This window comes from Tursiops truncatus, chromosome 2 (assembly GCF_011762595.2).
Source record: "Tursiops truncatus isolate mTurTru1 chromosome 2, mTurTru1.mat.Y, whole genome shotgun sequence".
NCBI classification, from domain to species: Eukaryota; Metazoa; Chordata; class Mammalia; order Artiodactyla; family Delphinidae; genus Tursiops; species Tursiops truncatus.
Window position 1 is genome coordinate 3,340,322 of NC_047035.1, and position 22,136 is coordinate 3,362,457.

The window sequence follows — 22,136 nt, forward strand, 5'->3', positions numbered from 1 at the left end:
TTTTTTTTTTTTTTGCGGTACGCGGGCCTCTCACCGTTGCGTTCCCTGGCTGTCCAGTGGTTAAGACTGCGCTCTTCCAATGCAGGGAGCACAGATTTGATCCCTGGTCGGGGAACTAAGATCCCACATGCCACGCGGCCAAAAATTAAATAAATAGGACTTCCCTGGTGGCGCACTGGTTAAGAATCCACCTGCCAATGCAGGGAACACCAGTTCAAGCCCCGGCCCAGGAAGATCCCACATGCCACGGAGCAACTAAGCCCGTGCACCACAACTACTAAGCCTGCGTGCCACAACTACTGAACCTGCGTGCCACAACTACTGAACCTGCGTGCCACAACTACTGAAGCCCTGGCACCTAGAGCCCGTTCTCCGCAACAAGAGAAGCCACCGCAATGAGAAGCCCGCGCACTTAGTGAAGAGTAGCCCCTGATCACAACACCTAGAGAAAGCCTGCACTCAGCAACAAAGACCCAATGTGGCCAAACATTAATTAATTAATTAAAATAAATAAATAAATGAAAGTGTGGCTCAATAAATAAATAATAAATTTTTTTTAAAAAAACACATGGAACATTTTAACTAGGTTACAAGGAAAAAGATCATTACGTTTCAAGTAACTGGTATCAAAAAAACATACTCTATGACCATACCATGTGAATAAGTTAATAACAAAACTAAACACCATGAATAGAAACAAAAAAAAAATGCTTGTTTAGAAATTCAGGGTTAAAGAGGGAAAAAAATGGAAATTACAAAATATTTAGATCTTCATGACAATGATATTACCACATGTGTAACATATGGGTGACTGTTAAGGCAATACATAAGAGGGATTTCTACAGCCTTGAGCACAGCATTAAAAAGCAAGAAAGTCGGGCTTCCCTGGTGGCGCAGTGGTTGAGAGTCCGCCTGCCGATGCAGGGGACATGGGTTTGTGCCCCGGTCCAGGAAGATCCCACATGCCGCGGAGCGGCTGGGCCCGTGAGCCATGGCTGCTGAGCCTGCGCGTCTCCGCAACGGGAGAGGCCACAACAGTGAGAGGCCCGCGTACAGCAAAAAAAAAAAAAAAAAAAAAAAGCAAGAAAGTCTAATAACCTATGTTTTCAATTCAGAAAGCTATTAAAAGAATAGAGTAAATCTAAAGAAAACAAAGGAAGTAAAGATAACAGATATTACAAAACAGAAAACAAAGAAACAGCTGATTCTGTGAAACAAAATTTTAATTGACAAATTCTTACAAGTCTGTTCAAGAAAAAATTAAAATATGAATGAGGGGTGAAGCTCAAGCTGGTGACTGAGGCCAGTAGCTGCCTAAGAATGGCAGAAACATGAGTGTCCCAGTGACTCCACAGCAGGTCCCTCTGCAGAGGGGGCCACAGTTCCAACCCAGAGATGGCCACATACATGATGGCTGACAGATGCTCCAGAAAGCAAAAGACAACAGGAGCAGAAGAAGGAACTGGCAAAAGGCACTATCAAGAAGGAAGCTCTAGAGCTGACAGTGACAGAGACGGAGCTTTGCTGGAGCGCATGTAGTGTGAGTTTTAATTGCCCTAACAAACGGATGTGTGCTTTCAGGGGAATACCCACTGGATTAATTTGCTGCAATAAATACTTTTTCCTTTGGGGCGGTGAGAAAAGGCACAAGCAAACAATTTTAGGTACAAAAGATACAGATACAGAGGAGTATCTGTACTCCATATAATGGGAGTAAGAAAAGAAAAGGGAATAGGACTGAGCCATAGGGAAATCCAGTTACAGACTAGGTAGAGCAGAAGGAACGGACAGAGGTGAAGTAGAGAGTGGCCAGAGGCACGTGGACCAGAGAGGGAGAAAGGAAGTCAAGGTTAAAGTGTCACGACAAGGAGGGTTTCAATAAAGAGAAGATGATCACCTGTGTCAAATGCTGCTGAGAGGTCAAGGAAGCTGTGGGCTGCATGGTGTCCAATGGATCCGGCAGCGTGACACTGAGTGACCTGTATCCTGAAGAAATTAGAGCAGTGGGAGCCAAGGGCACACTGGAGCGGGGGGACAACTGTTTCCATCTGAATTAGTAATTGTGGAGCTGAAGCCATGTCAGCTGATGACAAGACCCAGAGTGTCACCAGAGAAGAGAGCGCCAGAGGTGGACTACAGGAGGTCACTTGGGGTGGACGTGGAGGACAAGAAATCGAGATGCCAAGGTGTCTGATGGGTTATGCAGTGGATAGGAAACCACCCAGGACGGTGGCAGGAACTGGAGTGGAAAGGAAGGCTGTGAGGCAGGGACCAAGGTGTTCAATGAGCAGAGGCGGCTAGGAAGTCGGCTCATGGCCGTGAGGAAGAAAGAGAAAGGTGGCACGAGTCTAAGGGCAGAGGCTCCAGAGAGACGCCAGGAGCAGTGGCAAGTGGACCTACTCCTCGTCTACTGTTGTGCACGGTGCAGCGTAGTAGTCAGGACTCAGCGGAGCCTTTCCAGTGCAGCCCGCATGCACCCCGCCCTCTGAGCTCTCTGGGACTGCAAACAAGTAAAGTCCTGAGCGTAACACCTACCAATTTTTAATTAGCTGAGCTAATATCGCCCTCAGTCTTGCTAGCTACATGTACACCTATTCCAAAATCCAGAGGGGGGAAAGATGTAAGGAGTTGTACAATTCCTAGAATTAAGTGGGAAGTAAGAAGGGACTGGGAGGGAGAGTTTGAGCACTTTTTTCCAGGACACCAGGAAAAGGAAGATGTCGCTTCTGAACAAGGCTAGCACCAGGCAATCAAGACACCAGATGAAGCTGCCTCCTGGGCTGCCCAGAAGAACTCTAACAGCACAAGATTCGAGGCTGTGACTAACTTCTAAGAGCCTCTCAACCAGTGAAAAGGGGCTGGCAAGCCTAGCTCTATGAGCTTTAGTAACAAACACTAACCATGTTTGTCTTGTGACAGGGATTTTGAGAGATTACTGAATTTACTCCAGTAAATCCTTAGGGGACTCTAAGTGCAACCAACTCATTCATTTAAAATCAAACACAATATGCCTACCATGCACAGGCACTGCAATGGATATAACATGAATAAGATGATTTCTGCCCTCAAGATTCACCGTTTTGTGGAGGAGACAAAGATTCAAACAAAAAATTCCAACACTGTGAAAAGGTGGGAGGACATTCATAATAGTCCAACAGCAAGAGCAAGGGAAAGAGAGGTTTCTAAACCACGCAGAAGCACCACACAGCCCAAGCTGTGCTCCGTGTGCAGCTGCAGTGGGTTGTATTCCTTCCTTGCTTTACTGATTCATCTCACCATGAGCTCTTCTCTTGAGGAAAGAGCTGTGTCTACTATGTCTGGATCCCCAATACCTAACACAGTGTAGGACCTTCGGTGTAGTTTGCATCTCTTGGTTGCCCACCCAGTATTGATCTACAGATCTATTCTCCTGGCTGGTATCTACCCACACTGCAGCTCCAGCATGAGCTCCAGAGCAATCAGGATATCAGATAATCCAATCCCCATGCTAAAGGTGTGGGTTAGCCAAGACTCCCGGTCAAACACTGCAAATTTCCTTGGCCACAAGAATGGGCTGGTAATCCAGTTTGGGGCAATGAGTCAAAGGAGGTTTGCTGGGGGCTTCTATGAAACAATCTTCTTTATTCTTCTGAGAAACTGATTAGAAGAACTGTTCATCCTCATCCTGGGTACTGGCTCTCAATGTGGTCCAGTGGCACAGAAATGTGAAGCCTAGCACCCCACCACTATTCTGCCACCGAAGACAGGTTGATACACAGTAGAAAGCAAAACCCGGAGACTCTCAGCAAAACAGAGCTGGTGTCACAATCAATCCACATCTGAAGCTCACCTTACCTCCGGAATTTTCAATATCATAAGTCAACGCATCCCCTATAACGTTTAAACTTGTTTGAGTTGGGTTTCCTGTTACTTGCAAACCAAAACATACCTAACATTATAATATATTCAAGGTGTGCTAAACCCCCAAACCACTAGTGAATCGCTGCCCACCAGCTGCTGTATAGCACATCCTAATGTTCATCTCTTGCTTCCAGAAAAGTCTGTTAAGGCTAAATTTTAAAATGTAAATCTTTTCCCTCTTATTTAAACCTTGGAGAAGGGCAACTGGTTAACACCTAAATAATAAAACTGTGGCTCAAAATTATAAAAGAATTATAAAAGGAAATTTACAAATTTATAAACTTAACTATAAAAATATGAAACTTCTTCATAGCAAAAACAAGCAAGCACAAACATACCTACACGTGCACAGCCCTGAGCACAGTTACAAGACAGGGGACAAACTGAGAAGGAAAAAATCTGTTCATTCATTGTCACAAAGGACTCATCTCCCTAATGTATAAAGAGCTCCTTAAAAACAAAAAAACCCACCCAAGATGTCCAAAAACCCAACAGAAAAATGGGTAAGGGATACGAAAGAGTTCATAGAAAAAGAAGTACGTTTCACTCTTAATATATAGAAAGATGCGCAACCTCATTTGGTACAAGGAAAAAACCAAACTTACACTAATTTCTCACCTACCAGATCAAATGCAAAAGTCTGGTGACACGCTGTTGGTGAGGCTGTGGCTGTGATGCAACACAAATTAGTATAACCCCTCCCTGTGGAGGGCAGTTTGATGATATCTATTGAAAACATATACACATTTACCCTTTGACTCAGCAGTATCTCCTCTGGAAATACGTACTACAGACATACCTGCTGCTGTGCAAAATGATATACACGCAAAGCTATGCACTGCAGCATTATTTGTAATTTAAAAAATATTAAGTCGAGAGTCATCTGGTTAAATAAACTATGGTACATGCACAGCATGGAGTATAAAGCAATTATAAGAAAGAGTGAAGAAGCTCTCTATTTACTAATATGGAAAGATCTTCAGTATATACCATTAAGCAGAAGAAAAGAAGATGCAAAATACCATACACAGTATGCTCCTTCAATTCCTTCAAATCTGTGCTCAAATATCATCTTATTCTTATAATAAGAGAAGGATGAGTCAGAAACAAATAAAATGACTACAGGGAGAGGAAGGGAACTGAGTGAGGGGTCGGACAGAAATGGAAACTTGAGGTCTCTGAATATCACCTTGTTTTATATTTCCGATGTTAGAGCCACATAAATGTTTTACATAATTAAAACACACAAAAAATGTATTTTTGACAGCTTTATAAAGGTATAATGATATACAAAGAACTGCACATGTTGAACGTGTACGATGTGATGAGCCTGGACATATGCAAGCACCCATGACACCATAACCACAATCAAGGTAACAGACATACCTAACACCTCTCAAAGTTCCCTTGTGTCCCTTCATTTTTGTTTTTTGTAGTAAGAACACTAATGAGATCTACCCTCTTAACAAATTGTGATGTACACATACTGTACTGCTAACTACAGGCACTATGCTATACAGCAGATCTCTAGAATTCATGCATCTAGCATAACTGAACTTACACAAAATTAAACTCTAAAAAGATCTCTCACATACTAAAACTGGATTACAGTAACAGTTGCACGACTTGGTAAATTTACTAAAAAAAAAAAAAAGAATTGGACACTTACAATAGAGGGCAGGAAGGTACAATAATTTGACTGGATTAAGTCTGAAGAGGCAGTAAAAGAGAGAAAGCTGTAAAGACCACCGCCTCTCCAACTTTAGTGAGCACATGAGTCAGCTGGGGACCCTCCTAGAAGGTGGATTTGGATTCAGTAAGTCTGGAGTGGGGCCCAGTTCTGAACTTCCAACAAGCTCCCAGGTGACGACGCTGATGGTGCTTGTCTGTGGACCACACTTCGAAGGGTCCAGACAAATAGAGGAGCTTTGCTCTAAGCAGCTGCTGAGAAATGGGGCAGTAGCTGCCCCAGACAAAGGACCTGTAGGGAGTGGGTGGGGGCCAGAAAAGGGTTCTCCCTTCCTTTCTTAAGATGGAGGGAATAACAACATGATTGCTGTAAAATTTGATTCAGTCAGGGCTAGAACAGAGAGTGTGTGCAAAGGAAGTTAAAGTGATTAGCCACAGCATTTAAGATAGGAGTGTGCTGGAGACAGCAGTGGGTGGCAGGAGAACTGAAGGAAAGTGATGAGGGTCCAATGACAGGTGGTGGTGACACAGTCTAATAGGCTGAGTCCTGAAAGAGGATAATACACTAGGAATCCTGAAGGAGGATAATACACTAACATAGTACATCACCTCAGAAGTAGTACCAAAAGAAAGAAAATACATTTAAAAATATCTTTAAAAAAATCATACTGAAAGTTTTAGAAGCTAGGATATAGCCAATACTTAAACGATCACCACTAACGAAGATAATCTTTTTTTTTTTTTTTGCGGTACGCAGGCCTCTCACTGTTGTGGCCTCTCCCGTTGCGGAGCACAGGCTCTGGACAGGCAGGCTCAGCGGCCACAGCTCACGGGCCCAGCCGCTCTGCGGCATGTAGGATCCTCCCGGACCAGGGCACGAACCCGTGTCCCCTGCATCGGCAGGCGGACTCCCAACCACTGCGCCACCAGGGAAGCCCCAAGGAAGACAATCTTATCCTCCCAAGACCTGCACAAGCTTCAACCCTCACAGAGCGGCTCACGACTTTCAGGAGGAGCCATCAAATGCCACAACCTTAGGCCTTGGGCTTCTAGTTCCCTAGTTCAGAATCCTCTCCTCCTTCAGTGCACCCACCCATAAGAATTCAGTTCAAAGGTCACCTTGTTAAAACCTAAGTTCCCACTGCGTTTGAGACAAACAAACATTACAATGTAATCAATCATCTGAACCAAAAGGAACACAGAGTCAATCTGGTAGAGCAGTTCTTGTATTTCTCCCTCTATTTAGCACGGCATGGGCAAAGAATGAGGAGGAGGAAAACGAAAGGAAGCACATGGCACAACCAACTCAGAATTCTACATATTCAACTGCTTTGTAAAATATTACACCACCACAAGCACCACAAAGACCTCTCCACAGAGCTAAAAGTTTCACCTGACAGAAGAAACCAGTTACCCTCCTCGCATTCAATCACACACATGACACTAAAGAAGGTAAGCCAAGACATCTAACCAGGGTGCTGAAACTTTCTGTGCGTGGACTCCTTCTCAAAATGATGTTTTTAAATACAAAAGATTACAAAGGAGATCAATTATATTAAAATACAGTTGTACTACATTAAACAAATTTAGGATTTTTTAAAGTTTATTTCACACTGAAAGGCTCTAGCAGCAGATCCACTAACTACTGTAATTTCAAAGCAGTGATGAGTACAAATGATATTTGATATGTCTGCAACAACCATAATGTGATATGCAAACATCTGTGATTTTCACTGGTGATAAAGTCACAGGTCTGTTACTACTGTGATTTGTTGCCTATATTCATAATTGAAGAACATGTTAAAATTCAGTTAGAAGTTCAGTTAAAAATAAGGATGTAAAATATTTCTTTCCATCTAGGTTGACATACCTCCTAAATTCTAATCAGATTAAGAAGCCCTAGGGAATTCCCGGCAGTCCAGTGGTTAGGACTCGGTGCTCTCACTGTGGAGGGCCTGGGTTCAATCCCTGGTCAAGGAACTAAGATCCCACAAGCCGCATGGTGTGGCAAAAAAAAAAAAAAAAAAGCCCTAAGAAGTGAATACTGTCTAAAATAGCAGACACCGTACATCTCACCACTATTTACTCATCCATCTTCCCACTAGATTGTAGTCACCTTAGGCCAGGGACTGTCTTATTTGTCTTTAGGCCTATACATCCAATAAATGTTAGGTGGATGGACAAGCCATTTATTATTCTACTGGACTGTGAACTCCCTGATGGCTGAGATTCTGTCTCAACAACAATATAGAGCAGGCACTTGAATCTTGTAGAATAAATGAGTGTGTGGATATCTTGCCTCCTTGGTTAGAAGATATCCTCTTAAGGTCAGGGATGTCTTATACTTCTTTGATTTCCCATAGTCTAGTATACTGCTTTTCACATAAAACCACTCAAATATCTATTAAATGAAGCATTAAGACATGACAGAGCCTCTGAAACGAAGATCAAAGTAAGTAGAGAATGAGCACCTGTACCAGTTTTGCTGCAGCAGGAAAACAAAAAACACACACAGCCCAACAGTGAGCTGGCTGTGAACCAACCAAAGGAAAAACAGCTTAAGGTCACAGGGATAACCTACAATTTGGTTACTTGAAAATATATTAAAATATTCCTATTCTTACTTTAAAATACAAAAACCTTAAAAATTCCTTCCTCGTGAATGGTTCTTGCTTCTTTCTCATAAATTCTATAGTTTCAAGTACATTTTCCTACTGCTACAAAACAAGATAAAATGTAGCACAGACTTATTTGGCCTGTTTTTAGTACAATATACCCTACTTTTAAAAATTCCATACTACCAAATAGAATTGACAATGCAAAACATTACTCAGTTCACAAATTACCAATTGGAAGAGAAGCTGTGAAGTTGAGAAAAATGCTATAAGAGTGGGGGGGAGGGATAAATTGGAAGATTGGGACTGACATATACCACACTACTATACGTAGAATAGGACTTCCCTGTTGGCACAGTGGTTAAGAATCTGCCTGCCAATGCAGGGGACATGGGTTCGAGCCCTGGTCCGGGAAGATCCCACATGCTGCGGAGCAACAAAGCCCAAGCGCCACAACTACTGAGCCTGCGCTCTAGAGCCCATGACCCACAACTACCGAGCCCACGAGTCACAACTATTGAAGCCTGCGCACCTAGAGCCCGTGCTGCGCAACAAGAGAAGCCACCGCAATGAGCAGCCTGCGCACTGCAACGAAGGGTAACCCCGGCTCACCGCAATTAGAGAAAGCCTGCGCGCAGCAATGAAGACCCAACACAGCCAAAAATAAATTAATTAATTTTAAAAAAAGATAACTAATAAGGACGTACTGTATAGCACAGGGAACTCTACTCAATACTCTGTAATGGCCTAGATGGGAAAAGAATCTAAAAAAGGTGGATATGTGTATAACAGACTCACTTAGCTACATACCTGAAACTAACATAACATTGTAAATCAACTACAGTCCAATATAAATACATAAATAAATGGAAAGTGGGGAAAGGTAAGAGTAACTGCCAAGTAAGGCTTAATCAGAAATGAAGATAAAACATTTCTGAAATTAGAAATACAAGGCTGGGCTTCCCTGGTGGTGCAGTGGTTAAGAATACGCCTGCCAATGCAGGGGACACGGGTTCGAGCCCTGGTCCAGGAAGATCCCATGTGCTGTGGAGCAACTAAGCCCGCGTGCCACAACTACTTAGCCTGTGCTCTAGAGCCCACGAGCCACAACTACTGAGCCCACGCGCTGCAACTGTTGAAGCCCGTGTGCCTAAAGCTCGTACTTGGCAACAAGAGAGGCCACTGCAATGAGAAGCCCGCGCACCGCAACAAAGAGCAACCCCCACTCGCTGCAACTAGAGAAAGCCCACGGGCAGCAACGAAGACCCAACGCTGCCAAAACTAACTAACTAACTGAATAAATAAATAAATCTATTTAAAAAAAAAGAAAAATACAAGGCTACCCATTTGGAAATTTACAAAAATGTGATCTGTACACAACATTTTGGGACAAATCATCTAGTTGAAATCCAACCCAAAATTCTTCCACTAGGCAGAGAAATACCTCTTCATTTCACCTTTACTCCTTAATTCCACCTGATGCCTATACTGCTTATGCCATGTGCTGAGCACACACCTACTTTACCTTACAATTATCAAGACAAAAATACAAGCTCCTTACAGACAAGGAGTGTCTTAATTTACCCTCACATCACCCACAGCAGACAGTAGTAACTTGCATGTAACAATTCAGCAATAAACACTTGATGAATGAGGATTACTTTTTTCAAAGCAAGACGCATCTTGCACTCTATTATGAAAAGTAGATGCCAAATGTTCAGAGGATAACTTGTCATTGATATTCTGAATTTTAAATGTCCTGAAAATTAAAACTGAGAATGTCTGCCAATTTATTTCTGTTTTTGATATCTATTCCTGAATAAACAAATAAGACATTTGATATTTCTGCACAAACTAACCTAGCTGAAATACAAATAAAACTGTTCTCTAAGACATCAAATATCAAACTACAAAAATCTTTACATTTACTTTTATTAAAAAATTTGTTTTTCAATTTATTTATATATTTTTGGCCACACTGGGTCTTCGTTGCTGCACACGGGCTTTCTGTAGTTGCAGCGACTGGGGGCTACTCTTCATTGCGGTGCACGGGCTTCTCTCGTTGCGGAGCACCGGCTCTAGGCACGCGGGCTTCAGTAGTTGTGGCACGCGGACTCCAGAGCGCAGGCTCAGTAGCTGTGGTGCAAGGGCTTAGTTGCCCTGCAGCATGTGGGATCTTCCCGGACCAGGGCTTGAACCCGTGTCCCCTGCATTGGGAGGCGGATTCTTAATCACTGCACCACCAGGGAAGCCCTACATTAATTTTAAAATAAGGCTCTTTAGGCATATAGCCAAAGTACTCAGTGACAAAATCCACTAACTATGTTTTGATTCTTGCTCAAGTTTTCTACCAGAGCACAATAAACAAATAAAGGCACGAGATGATTAACTGAATGTTAATAAATATAGGTGACAAGTCTCTTGAGGGCAAGACTTTGTCTATACCAAGCATCTAAAACATATCTAGTACCTCATATCTGGTAGGTGTGCCCCACAAATATTTGCTGAAAAAATGACATTCATGACTAGCTCATGGATCTCACTGACACACTCTGGGAGTTTACCATTGCTTACATCCATCCATGGAGTCTCTCAAAATCTCATCACCATCCTCCTCTTCAAGGTCAAGAGAACCAAGGTATCATATGAAAGTTTCTCAAGCCTGCTTTAAGGGATAAATTAACATGCTTTTCCCTCAGTATAGAAGATGCTAGTCAAATAACTAAATCTTTATATCAATACTTCAGAAGTCATTAAGTGGCCCTTAATGGGGAAAACAAAACCAAAACAAAACAGATTCCCATCCAATTCCACATATGCCCTACTAAATTAGGTACAAAATTTCTTAAAGTGAATTTGATATAAAAAATTCTAGACTTCTAAGCCTTTTTCTAAATAATAAATGGAGAGCAGAGAGATGTGAAAATAACAAATGGGCAGAAGGGTGCGAACATGATCCTCTCTGGAGCAATGCAGTATCTAAAACTAGTCTGTGGGTAAAAACCTTTAAAAGGCATTTAAGTTCACCCTCCCACACAAAGCATGAATCCCTCAGTCACCAACAGGTAGTCCTGCAGTCTTTGATAAAGAGACAGAATATTTCCTATATGGAATGCTCATTCTCTCTCAAGTCAACCCATTACCCTCCTGGATAACTCCAGCTCTAAAAATATTCTAGCTGCTATTTTTTTTTAATTTTTATTTATTTACTTCTTGGCCGCATCTTGCGGCATGTGGGATCTTAGTTTCCGGACCAGGGATTGAACCCGCACCCCCTGCAGTGGAAGCACGGAGTCTGCTTCCACTGGACCGCCAGGGAAGGCCCTTTAGCTGTTATTCTTAACTGGACTTCTGGCCCCAGCTTCATCTCAGCCTGGTGAGTACCCAAGCTTTTTCCAGCACAAAGACCTAGAGTCACTATGTGTTCAACTTGCTTTCACAACACACCTCACTCTTCCCAATTCCCATTCAGAGAAGTAGGCAAAGAATCCAAGACATGAAGACATCTCCCCAGTACAAAGATGCATTTTCATTTAAAAATTACTGAGCACAGAATTATACAACCTTAAGGGTTGAAAAGGCCCTGGACACCATCCAATTCTACCTTTCATCTATTGTAGGAATTGCTTCAATCTCTGGACAGTGTATTTGTGGCCTAGAATGTTAAGATGGGGGGGAAAAAAGTAAAGGCTCTTTGATTTGAATGTTAAGTAATTCTGAGTATAGCTTTAAAAAGTTTCTTGATTCAATTAAAAAAAAGGTGGGGTCATGGAGGGTTAAATTAGGAGTTTGGGATTAGCAGATACAAACTACTATATATACAATAGATAAACAACAAGGTCCTACTGTATAGCACAAGAACTGTATTCAGTATCCTGTAATAAACCATAATGGGAAAGAATATGAAAAGGATATGTATATATATATATGTATAACTGAATTACTTTGCTGTACACCAGAAACGAATGCATTATAAATCAACTATACTTCAATAAAACAATTTCTTTTAATTTGAAAAGTTGTTTGACAGTACATAGATCTGGTAGGTAACATGGTTTGACAGAAGTAGATCAAAAGTAATCCGCACCATTTGCCTACTTTCCACTACTTCACTGTCTCTTGCTACATAATTTCCCAGTTATAAGAAGCTAAATTTGTTACCAATAATTTTAAATGTCTTTTGTGAATTCCCTGGCAGTCCAGTGGTTAGGACTTGGTGCTTTCACTGCCAGGGGCCTGGGTTCAATCCCTGGTTGGGGAACTAAGATCCCACACGCCATGCAGCGCAGCCAAAAAAAAAATTTTTTTAATTAAATAAAAATGTCTTTTAAAAGATGTGAGCTACTAAAAATACCTGTTACTTTTGGGCCCAAAATTGAACAGATTTTTAGCTCCTAAAGATCTTTTTAAAGTAAGACATAGATGGACAGAGATGCTTTATCCAGTCATTCACTCAACAAATTAACAGTAGGGGTCTACTCTATGCTGGATGCTGTGCTGGGCACCAGGAAGACAGAGAAAGCAGAAAAGACATCCTATTCTAAGGGAGCTTTGTTTACAGAAGAGACAGAGAATTACAAATTGAGAAAAGTGCTAGAAAGGCAAAGTACAGGATGCTATAAAAACGTGTAACAGGGAAAACTGATCCAGCCTGCGAATTCAAAGGACATACTGAGGAAGTGATGTTTAAACTTAGATCTGAATGGTAGCCATTTGCATTTACGTAAAAACAGATCTCCATAAAATGAAAGGGTTGGTACAATAAGCCCAGCACCTTTGGCATCTTTATCCTAAAACCACCTCTTTTTTAAAAAGAGGAAAGCAAAGTATGCTATAAAGAGATCTGAAAGCTAGTAGCTGAAAGTTCTTTGGGAGGAGGGGCAGTGTCTCACTCATCTTTGGTTACCCCACATCCCCTTGGTAGTCACTCAAATCTTTGCTGAAATGCTGAGTTCACCTCCATATTAAATCAATGTTCATATTATTTTTAGCTCAGCAAAAAAAATTCACAAAACTAGATGTCCTCACACAAGAAACCCTACTCCGAACTTCAGTTTTGAAAAGAAGATGCGTGATGAATTGGGAGACTGGGATTGACATATATACACTAATATGTATAAAATGGATAACTAATAAGAACCTGCTGTATAAAAAAATAAATAAAATTAAATTAAAAAAAGAAAAGAAAAAGAAAAGAAGATGCTTTCATCTACCTCACAGGATTGCAAGATTCAATGAGATAACATAGGGTAAAACGCTGGGGTAAATTCTGAAGTGCTTGGAGTATACAGTTATCTGTGTAACCAAAAAGCTAGATCAGTCTCTTCTAAGACAGTTCTTTAGATTCAGTTGTGCTTCTTTACAATGAATTCTTTACTATGAGAAAGAAACTGCATCACAGGTTTGCACACGCTCTCTAGCCTTGGCTTTCTCTGAAGGGTGAGACTCCATAAACTGAAGGTGCCTTCTAGCTCTAGAAACTGACCTGTAAGTATTTTAAAGGGACGAAGATTACACTCCTTAGCTTAGATTTTAGACTATCTCCTAAATCTGGGATTAAGAGATACAAACTATTATGTATAAGATAGACAAGCAACAAGGATATATTGCATAAAATGGGGAATTATAGCCATTATCTTATACATTTAATGGAGTATAATCTGTAAAAATACTGAATCATCATGCTGTACACCTGAAACCAATATCATATTGTAAATCAACTATACTTTAATAAAAGAATAAAAAGACCTAGTTTCCACTCATTTCACATGCAGATTTAAGTTGAATGTATTCATCCAATTTAAACCTTCTGAATGTTCTAAATAATCTGATTAATTGTTGTAAAACTTTATATGCCCCAAAGAAAAAAAAATTTTAAAGAGTCAAAACGACCAAATGTCAAAAACGGATTTATAACTCCTAACCCCAAAAAGTAAAATTTGGTTTTTTGATTAAGGAAAAGTATCTGCTCTGTTTTAAAATCAGAAAAAAAGTCACAAAAACAATCACTTGTATTCAGAAATAACAAAAAATAAATGCAAACTCATTCATGGAAAACGAATTTTTTAAAAAATTACAGTGGCTAGGAGACAGTTGAAATGTCCACCATATAATGCAAATATATCTACAAGATACTACCATGAAACTTTACAAAAAAGTTAATGTGCTCAAGTAAATTATGCAGCTGAAGGCAAATCTACATGTTTAAGATTTGTCTTGTTTAAAATAATTTTTTGCTGTAGCTTTTAAAAGCTCTCCTAGTTTATTCTTCATTCAATAGTATCCCACTAAAAGAGGACACTATTATGATACTTCCAGGCAAGAGACGTGTTTTTATGATGCAAACCAGAGCTACCAGATCCAGATAAGGTTTGCCACTAGAATGCTTCAGAAATAATATACTTTAAAAGAAAACTTGTTTAAAAAGGTAACACCTACACTAGTAATCATTAATATATTTAGTTTTTATGCACTTTTAAATTTTTATGTAAATCCATTTAATAACTTAAAATTTTAAACTGGTCACCAGAGAAAAAGCTGATCCTTTCAGTCCTTGTATCAATGTCAAGATAGCAGCTCCTGTTTGACAGATGCTCTTAATGACTATTTTAACTATATTTTACATCTACTGAGTGTTTCGGGGCTTTGAAGTTCATTACAGTCATTATGCTATTAATCACAACGGGTGCATCGCAATATTCTCTTTCTAAAGAGCTGCAGATAGAAGTTAAGCAACTCCTCCAAGGTCACAGAACAAGTCAGTGACAAAGTTGGGGATAGGACTAAAACTTCAGCTCCTAGACTACTAATTACTTCACACTTTTCCAATTCCGAAAAAGTAAAGTCAAGAGATTTACTTTCAGTAATTTACATCAAGATACCTCAAACACAGTAGTACACTTATAAACACTAACAAAAAGACTCACCTCGAACAAATGAGACAACTTGTTACATTTAGATACCACCGTCACGTCCCTAGTTCTTGTAACCAAGCAAAAACCTACTGCTTCTGGATACAGTAAATCCTGGAAAATGTCCACTCTTCAATATACACAATTTATTTTCACACTAACTAACTATTTATAAATTAATCTGTTATCACCTTCTCCCACGTCCAGGTACTGTGGAGGGCATTAATCTCCTCACTCTTTCAAGAGTCAACTCAAAGACCACATATCTCAGAAGTAAGCAGTTCTCAATGAGAACAAAGTTACGTAGCCAATGAAAGAACAGCTCTAATAAGTTGCTTCTTTTAAAGAGATATTTTTAAAGGATGATTACATGCTTGACAGCATTCCTGTTAAATCGCCCGCCAAGAATAATGGTTCTTGTGAAGTAGCTTTTAAGGCATATCCCTCCCTGTTTGTGACACAGTCTGACTTGTTGGACAAGACTGATCTGGGCACGCTCACACACAACCCCTATGAACCAGCCCAGTCCACTGGAAACATCGTTTGGACCTCTTAACTGTAGTAGTACTCAGCCCTTCCCATACCTATAAGGGACAGAAGGACCCTCTTTAACATTCTCTCAGGAGAAGGTTCCCTTCGAGGAGGCAGTGACAGCCGTCCTCCCTCGGATGTTTTCGGAAACAAAGTGTTAACACCAGAAGGAGAGGCTCCTAGGAAGTGTCAGTGTGGCAGCAGGTGGAGTAGCCCTTCGTGCCGAGCAGGTCCTTTCTGACCTAGTCTCAAGTCCTCCGCTTCCCAGACCCGGTTCCGCCTTACAGATTTTCCCAAGCCGCCCCGCGCCCCTGGTCTCTAACCCAGAGCGAGACTCTCCACCCTCCTGGGAGGCGAGGCGGTCTCAGCAGACCAGACGGCCACCCCACCTCTTCCGGGGACTCGCAGGCCCGCTCCCGGGCCGTGTCAGAGCCTGACGGACCCGCAGGGGCGGCAGCCGGCCCTTTCTGGGGCCTCCCAGCCGGAGCCCCGCGCCCCGCGGTCCCGTTCCACCGCCTCCCCCCGAAACACCACCGCCACCACCCTCCTCACTCCCGAATCCCCCTTCCTCAGGAGCACTCCAGTGGAGTTACCGGCCCACTCAAAAGTAAGAGCGACGGCCAGCCCATCGGTCACCCTGGCCCCCGCTGTCACCGCCCTGCTCCTGGCCTCTGCTCACGCCGCTGGCGAGCCCCGGTGACGCCCGGGTCGGTACCTTGCGGACCCCCTTGTAGATATAGAAGTAGAGCTCCCGGCCCACATTGAAGCAGAGGCGGTCGCCGTTGCCAGACTGGTCGTTGAGGTTTACGAAGGAGACGCGGACAGGGTTGGATCCCTGCGAGTTGAAGGGCACCCGGTTGGGCCGGCTGTACTCCGAGTGCGGCAGCAGCTTGTACAGACCTTCCCGGGTGGTGAATTGGGTCTTAATCTCGTTCATCTCCTTCCCTCCTCCCTCCGTCGCCATCTTGGAAAGCAGCGTTCATCCTGCCCTAAGTGCCCGGATCACGCCCACCGCGCAGGCGCCGTCCCGGGCTCTCGCCCTCCCCCCGCCCCTTCCTCCTGGCCCCTCCCACCCGTGAGCCGGCCCCGCGGAGGCCGGCGAGGAGAAGGGGCGGGCTTGTTTACGGCCCGACTGCGCAGGCGTGCTCACCTGGCGCGCTCCGCGCTGCAGGGTGTCCGCAGGCTCCTCCCGCGGGCGGGGCCTCCGGGCCACCCCGCTGCGGCGCAGGTGTTGCTGTCCGGGGTCCGAGGGCTGCCTAGTGGTGCCGCCTACTCCGCCGCCCGGCGGGCTGAGCCGGCAAGGGGAAGCCGCAGCGGGCTGCGGTCCGCGCCGCTGAAGGGAGCTCGCGGCGGCCTCCTCGGCTGCCTCGTGCCCTGTCCTGAAAGGTCCCGGGACCCCGAGGAGCGGAGGAGAGAGCCGCCTCTAACAACGCAGATTCTGGGTCAGCACGTGGGGTGCCGTGAACCGAGCGCTCAAGCCCCAGTGTTACACCCGCAGGAGGGTGCGGGGGAGCCCCGAGTCCGGGAGAGGGCCGGTCCCCCTGTTCTGGGGTCTCCCCTCGGCCACCCCGCACAGTCGTCTGGATGCCCGGGTCAGGAAACCCCTGTGCACCTCCCCGAGTCATTTTCCGAGAAGGTACTGAAGGACCTCAGTTTTCCGCTTCACCATGTTTTGTTTTGTTTTGTTTTTAAGGTAGGGTGCAGGGGGAGAGGAGCGTATAGATTACACAGCATCTGTGTTTGCAAGTCAAATATCTGAATACCTATCTGTAGTGAGCATTGGCTAATTTTAAGGAAAGCAGGTTGTGTTGGCGCTTCTGTTTCTTAAGTTTGTCTCCACCAGGTGTTTAGAGAAGGGAGGGTCGGGTCAGGTCGGGAAATGGCTTTGGGAACCAGAGGCTGAATCTAAGCATGATTCACTTCTCTTGCTCAACAGTTTATGAAGAGTTCTTAGTGAAGTTTGAGGCTGTTGATTTTTTTTTTTTTTAAGGCTCAAGTGGAATCTGCAGAATTGTTCACTAGGCATAGTTGTGTGGATATACTGTACTAGGTCTAGATTGTAAGGCAGAAAAACAAATTTAAGGCCGGCACACGTGTTGCAGATTAAACAATCACCGTTTTGTAGCTGGGTTTCTTGGCATGTTGCAGTAGAATACGAAAGTTTCTAAAGTGACAGAAACATCCTGATAGAATTTCAGGTGGGGGTGGTGGGGAGCCAACATCTGTTACACCAAGAATGATTTATCCCCCGAAGTACAAATCATAGCTGGAGGGTCACAAAAGAAGTAGAGGGCGGTAGGTTCTAAAGAGGAGTCCGAATCCTAAACATCTTATATACATAAGCAGGTAATGACAGTGGAAACTGTGCCAATGATGTAATAATGCATTTGACAGTAAAATTCTGTATCCTTTGTACATACTGGCAAAAAAGCAGTGGAGTAAATCCTACTTAAAGAATAGATACCTATGGGCTTCCCTGGTGGCGCAGTTGTTAAGAATCCGCCTGCCAGTGCAGGAGATACGGGTTCAAGCCCTGGTCTGGGAAGATCCCACGTGCCACAGAGCAGTTAAGCTTGTGCACCACAACTACTGAGCCCGCGCGCCTAGAGCCTGTGCTCTGCAACAAGGAAACCACCGCGATCAGCTAAGCCCGTGCCCCACAACTACTTAGCTTGTGCGCCTAGAGCCTGTGCTCCGCAACAAGGAAACCACCGCAATAATCAGACCGCTCACCGCAACGAAGAGGAGCCCCGCCCGCAACTACAGAAAGCCTGTGCGCATCAACGAAGACCCAACGCAGCCAAAATTAATACATAAGTAAACTTTTAAAAAAGAATAGATACCTAAAACACCTAAAATTTTGTGTTACAGTTGTTTTGATGTTATCTGTCTTCTGCTAAAGGTCAAAAAGATATCAGAAGCCTTTTAAAATGACCAGGATGTATTCTGCGGTCCCATGGATTTATTCAAATTTCCTATAACCATGTTATTTTACATTGGAAATGTGTATACTCTCCTTGAGGGATAGTGACATCCTGAATCATCTAAAAGTAAGTCAGCTGTGTTCCCTAGTTATCAAGGAGAAAAAAGCGTAATAATACATTTTGGAGGGAAAAAAAAACTCAGCAAGCAAAAATTAAAACATAAAAATTAGGGCTTCCCTGGTGGCACAGTGGTTGAGAGTCCGCCTGCCGACGCAGGGTACACGGGTTCGTGCCCCGGTCCGGGAAGATCCCACATGCCGCGGAGCGGCTGGGCCTGTGAGCCATGACCGCTGAGCCTGCGCGTCCGGAGCCTGTGCTCCGCAACGGGAGAGGCCACAACAGTGAGAGGCCCACGTACCGCAAAAATATAAAAATTATATTAGCAGCCCTCAAATTAACTACCAACTTTCAATTACCCATAATACCTGTATACCTTAGTCTTCTCTTAAGGTTTTATTCTACATAAATTTAACATTTTACTGAGATCACAGTAATAATAGGCTGTTCACTTCGTCCTATCCAAAGCCTTTGAATAATCTCTGTTCTTAATACTTTTTCTCTTGTCATTTTCCCCCCCACACTCATAGATTCAATAAATAACACCAAATTTATATAACTGGGCCTGACCTAAAGTTTATTTCTGATTTTCAGTTTCAAACCAGGCATTTCTACATGGATTCGTGCCTCAAATTCACCTTATCAGTTCCCTTTCCACATCTTCAAAGTTGAATCATTATAGCTTCATGAGTATTTCCTTAATTTCACTTTTTTCTCTCAACTTCCATCCTATAAACAACTACCAAATTAATTTTCTTAAAACAATGCTTTAGACATTACATTCTTTTGCCCAAACACTCTCAAAGACTTTGAATATCCATGTTATTTAAGTCATACACCGAGCAATTCTCAGCCTGTCCTTACGTTTTGCATGAATCCTCAAGTGGGAACAGTGGGACAGTGGGACAATCCAGGAGGTGGAGGAGAAGAGGAGGAATATTTGTTGATGAAAAAATACGATTTTTTTGCAATCCAGCAAGTGGGAACAGTGGGACAATCCAGGAGGTGGAGGAGAAGAGGAGGAATATTTGTTGATGAAAAAATACGATTTTTTTGCAGCTTAGTACATACGGAGTATTCACTTTAGACCAAACTTACTGTTTTTCTGATTCAGAGATTAATTCATTAAGATGCTGAAAAGCTTTTTTTTTGTAACCTTGAAGAGAAATAGTGTTTGCCACAGTGACCTTATAAAGAGAAACGGGCATAGACGGGTGTCTTTAGGAACCACATTCGACTTCTTTACTGACTCATTATGTACAGTAACCAATCTCCCAGATTTATCTTGGTGGATGAGTTTATTCTATTAGTACATAATGACTTGGTACTTCCTTATAACAGCGTTGTGAGACTTGAAAACAAATTTGGAAAACATCGCATAATATAGTGTCCTTAATAGAGCGCTCCAGCTTTCTGCTTCAGATTTGCAGAATGGTTAAACTGACACACCACTGGGATTGTTCAGTTATGGTATGTACAAAATGATGTTGCATAAAGCATCTTATTTCTTAATCATTATTAAGTGGATGCAATACTTAATATTTCACACGTCTTGCAATAAAAGTGCTTTTTAAAGAGCTCGTTTAGGGTTTTCCAATACAGCTCGTTTGGGGAGCGCCTACTATATGGGCATTATGCCGAGTGCTCACGCAGCCTCTGGTCTTCATGCACAAGCTGGTGAAGGAGGTACCCTTATCTCCTGTCCACACTTGAGAAAAGAGAGTGATGAAGTGACTTGTCCAAGTTACTACCCTAGAGTTAGCTATTAGCAGAAACAAAATTCGAATTCAGGTCTCAAAAGAGAAACTTGTTGGAGTAAAGTAACAAAATATACTGTTTTTTAAAATTAATTAATTAATTAATTTGGCTGCATTGGGTCTTCGTTGCTGTGCCCGGGCATTCTCTAGTTGCAGCGAGCGGGGGCCACTCTGTTGTGGTGCGCGGGCTGTTGGCGCGAGGGCTTCAGTAGTTGTGGCATGAGGTCTCAGTAGTTGTGGCTCGTGGGCTCTGGAGCGCAGGCTCAGTAGTTGTGGCACACAGGTTTAGTTGCTCCACGGCATGTGGGATCTTCCCGGACCAGGGCTCAAACCCATGTCCCGTGCATTGTCAGGTGGATTCTTAACCACTGTGCCACCAGGGAAGTCCCAATATGCTCTTTTTTTTTTTTCCAATATGCTGATTTTTAAACTATACATTATTAAAAGGGGAAGAATAGCAATTCAGATGAAGCAAACACGTTTTTTTGTTTTTTTTTTGCAGTACGCGGGCCTCTCACTGTTGTGGCCTCTCCCGTTGCAGAGCACAGGCTCCGGACGCACAGACTCAGCGGCCATGGCTCATGGGCCTAGCCACTCCGCGGCATGTAGGATCTTCCCAGACCAGGGCACGAACCCGTGTCCCCTGCATCAGCAGGCGGACTCTCAACCACTGCGCCACCAGGGAAGCCCCTCAAACATGTATTTTTAAATTAAAAAAATTTTTTTGAAGTATAGTTTATTTACAATGTGTTAATTTCTGCTGTACAGCAAAGTGATTCAGTTATACATCTATATGCATTCTTTTTTATATTCTTTTCCATTATGGTTTATCACAGGATAGTGAATATAGTTCCCTGTGCTATACAGTAGGACGTTGTTGTTTATCCATTCTATATATAGTAGCTTACATCTGCTAACCCTAACCTCCCACTCCATCTCTCCCCCACCCCTCTCCCCCTTGGCAACCACAAGTCTGTTCTCTAGCAAACGTATTTTTTTAAATTCAAAGGTTTTCTTTTTAAAAAATTCAAAACTAGAAAACACAACCCAGAGAATGGGAGAAAATGTTTGCGAATCATATATCTGATAAGATACTTGTATGTAGAATGTATAGACAGCTCCTACAACTCGAAAAACAACCTAGCTTTTAAACGGGCAAAGGACTTGAATAGACATTTCTCCAAGAAGATATACAAATGGCCAGTAAGCACATGAAAAGACGCTCAGCATCATTGTCATCAGAGAAATGCAAATCAAAACCACAATGAGATCCCACTTCACACCCACTAGGATGGCTGTAATCAAAAAGACAGATAGGGCTTCCCTGGTGGCGCAGTGGTTGAGGGTCCGCCTGCCGATGCGGGGGACACGGGTTCGTGTCCCGGTCCGGGAGGATCCCACATGCCGCAGAGCGGCTGGGCCCGGGAGCCATAGCCACTGGGCCTGCGCGTCCGGAGCCTGTGCTCCGCAACGGGAGAGGCCACAGCAGTGAGAGGCCCACATACCGCAAAAAAAAAAAAAAAAAAGATAATACCAAGTGATGAATATGTGGAGAAATTCAAACCCTCATATCTGCTGGTGGGAATGTGAAACAGTGCAGCCACTTTGGAAAATAGTCTGGTATTCCTCAAAAGTTTAAACAGTTACCAATGACCTAGCAATTACACTCTTAGGTATATTATACCCAAGAGA

At 43.0% G+C, this 22,136-nt stretch overlaps 1 protein-coding gene and 1 long non-coding RNA gene across 15 annotated transcripts in view; one reads left to right on the forward strand and one right to left on the reverse strand.

Moving 5' to 3' along the window:
- The window catches only part of WDR20 (WD repeat domain 20), a 64,464-nt gene extending 47,828 nt beyond the window's left edge, over nucleotides 1-16,636 (reverse strand). For 12 of the 14 annotated variants that reach the window (XM_019952184.3, XM_019952189.3, XM_004328056.4 and 9 more), the window contains exon 1: nucleotides 16,362-16,610. In XM_019952184.3, the coding sequence (XP_019807743.1) occupies nucleotides 16,362-16,610 (249 nt within the window). Of the gene's footprint in view, nucleotides 1-16,361 lie in introns of all 14 variants that reach the window. The other 2 variants (XM_033850595.2, XM_033850593.2) reach the window with 1 other exon arrangement.
- On the forward strand, nucleotides 16,618-21,178 carry LOC141277921 (uncharacterized). Its single transcript, XR_012329824.1, has 2 exons — nucleotides 16,618-17,282; nucleotides 20,947-21,178. It is a non-coding gene; the product is annotated as an uncharacterized lncRNA (long non-coding RNA).
- Nucleotides 21,179-22,136: the final 958 nt, after the last annotated feature.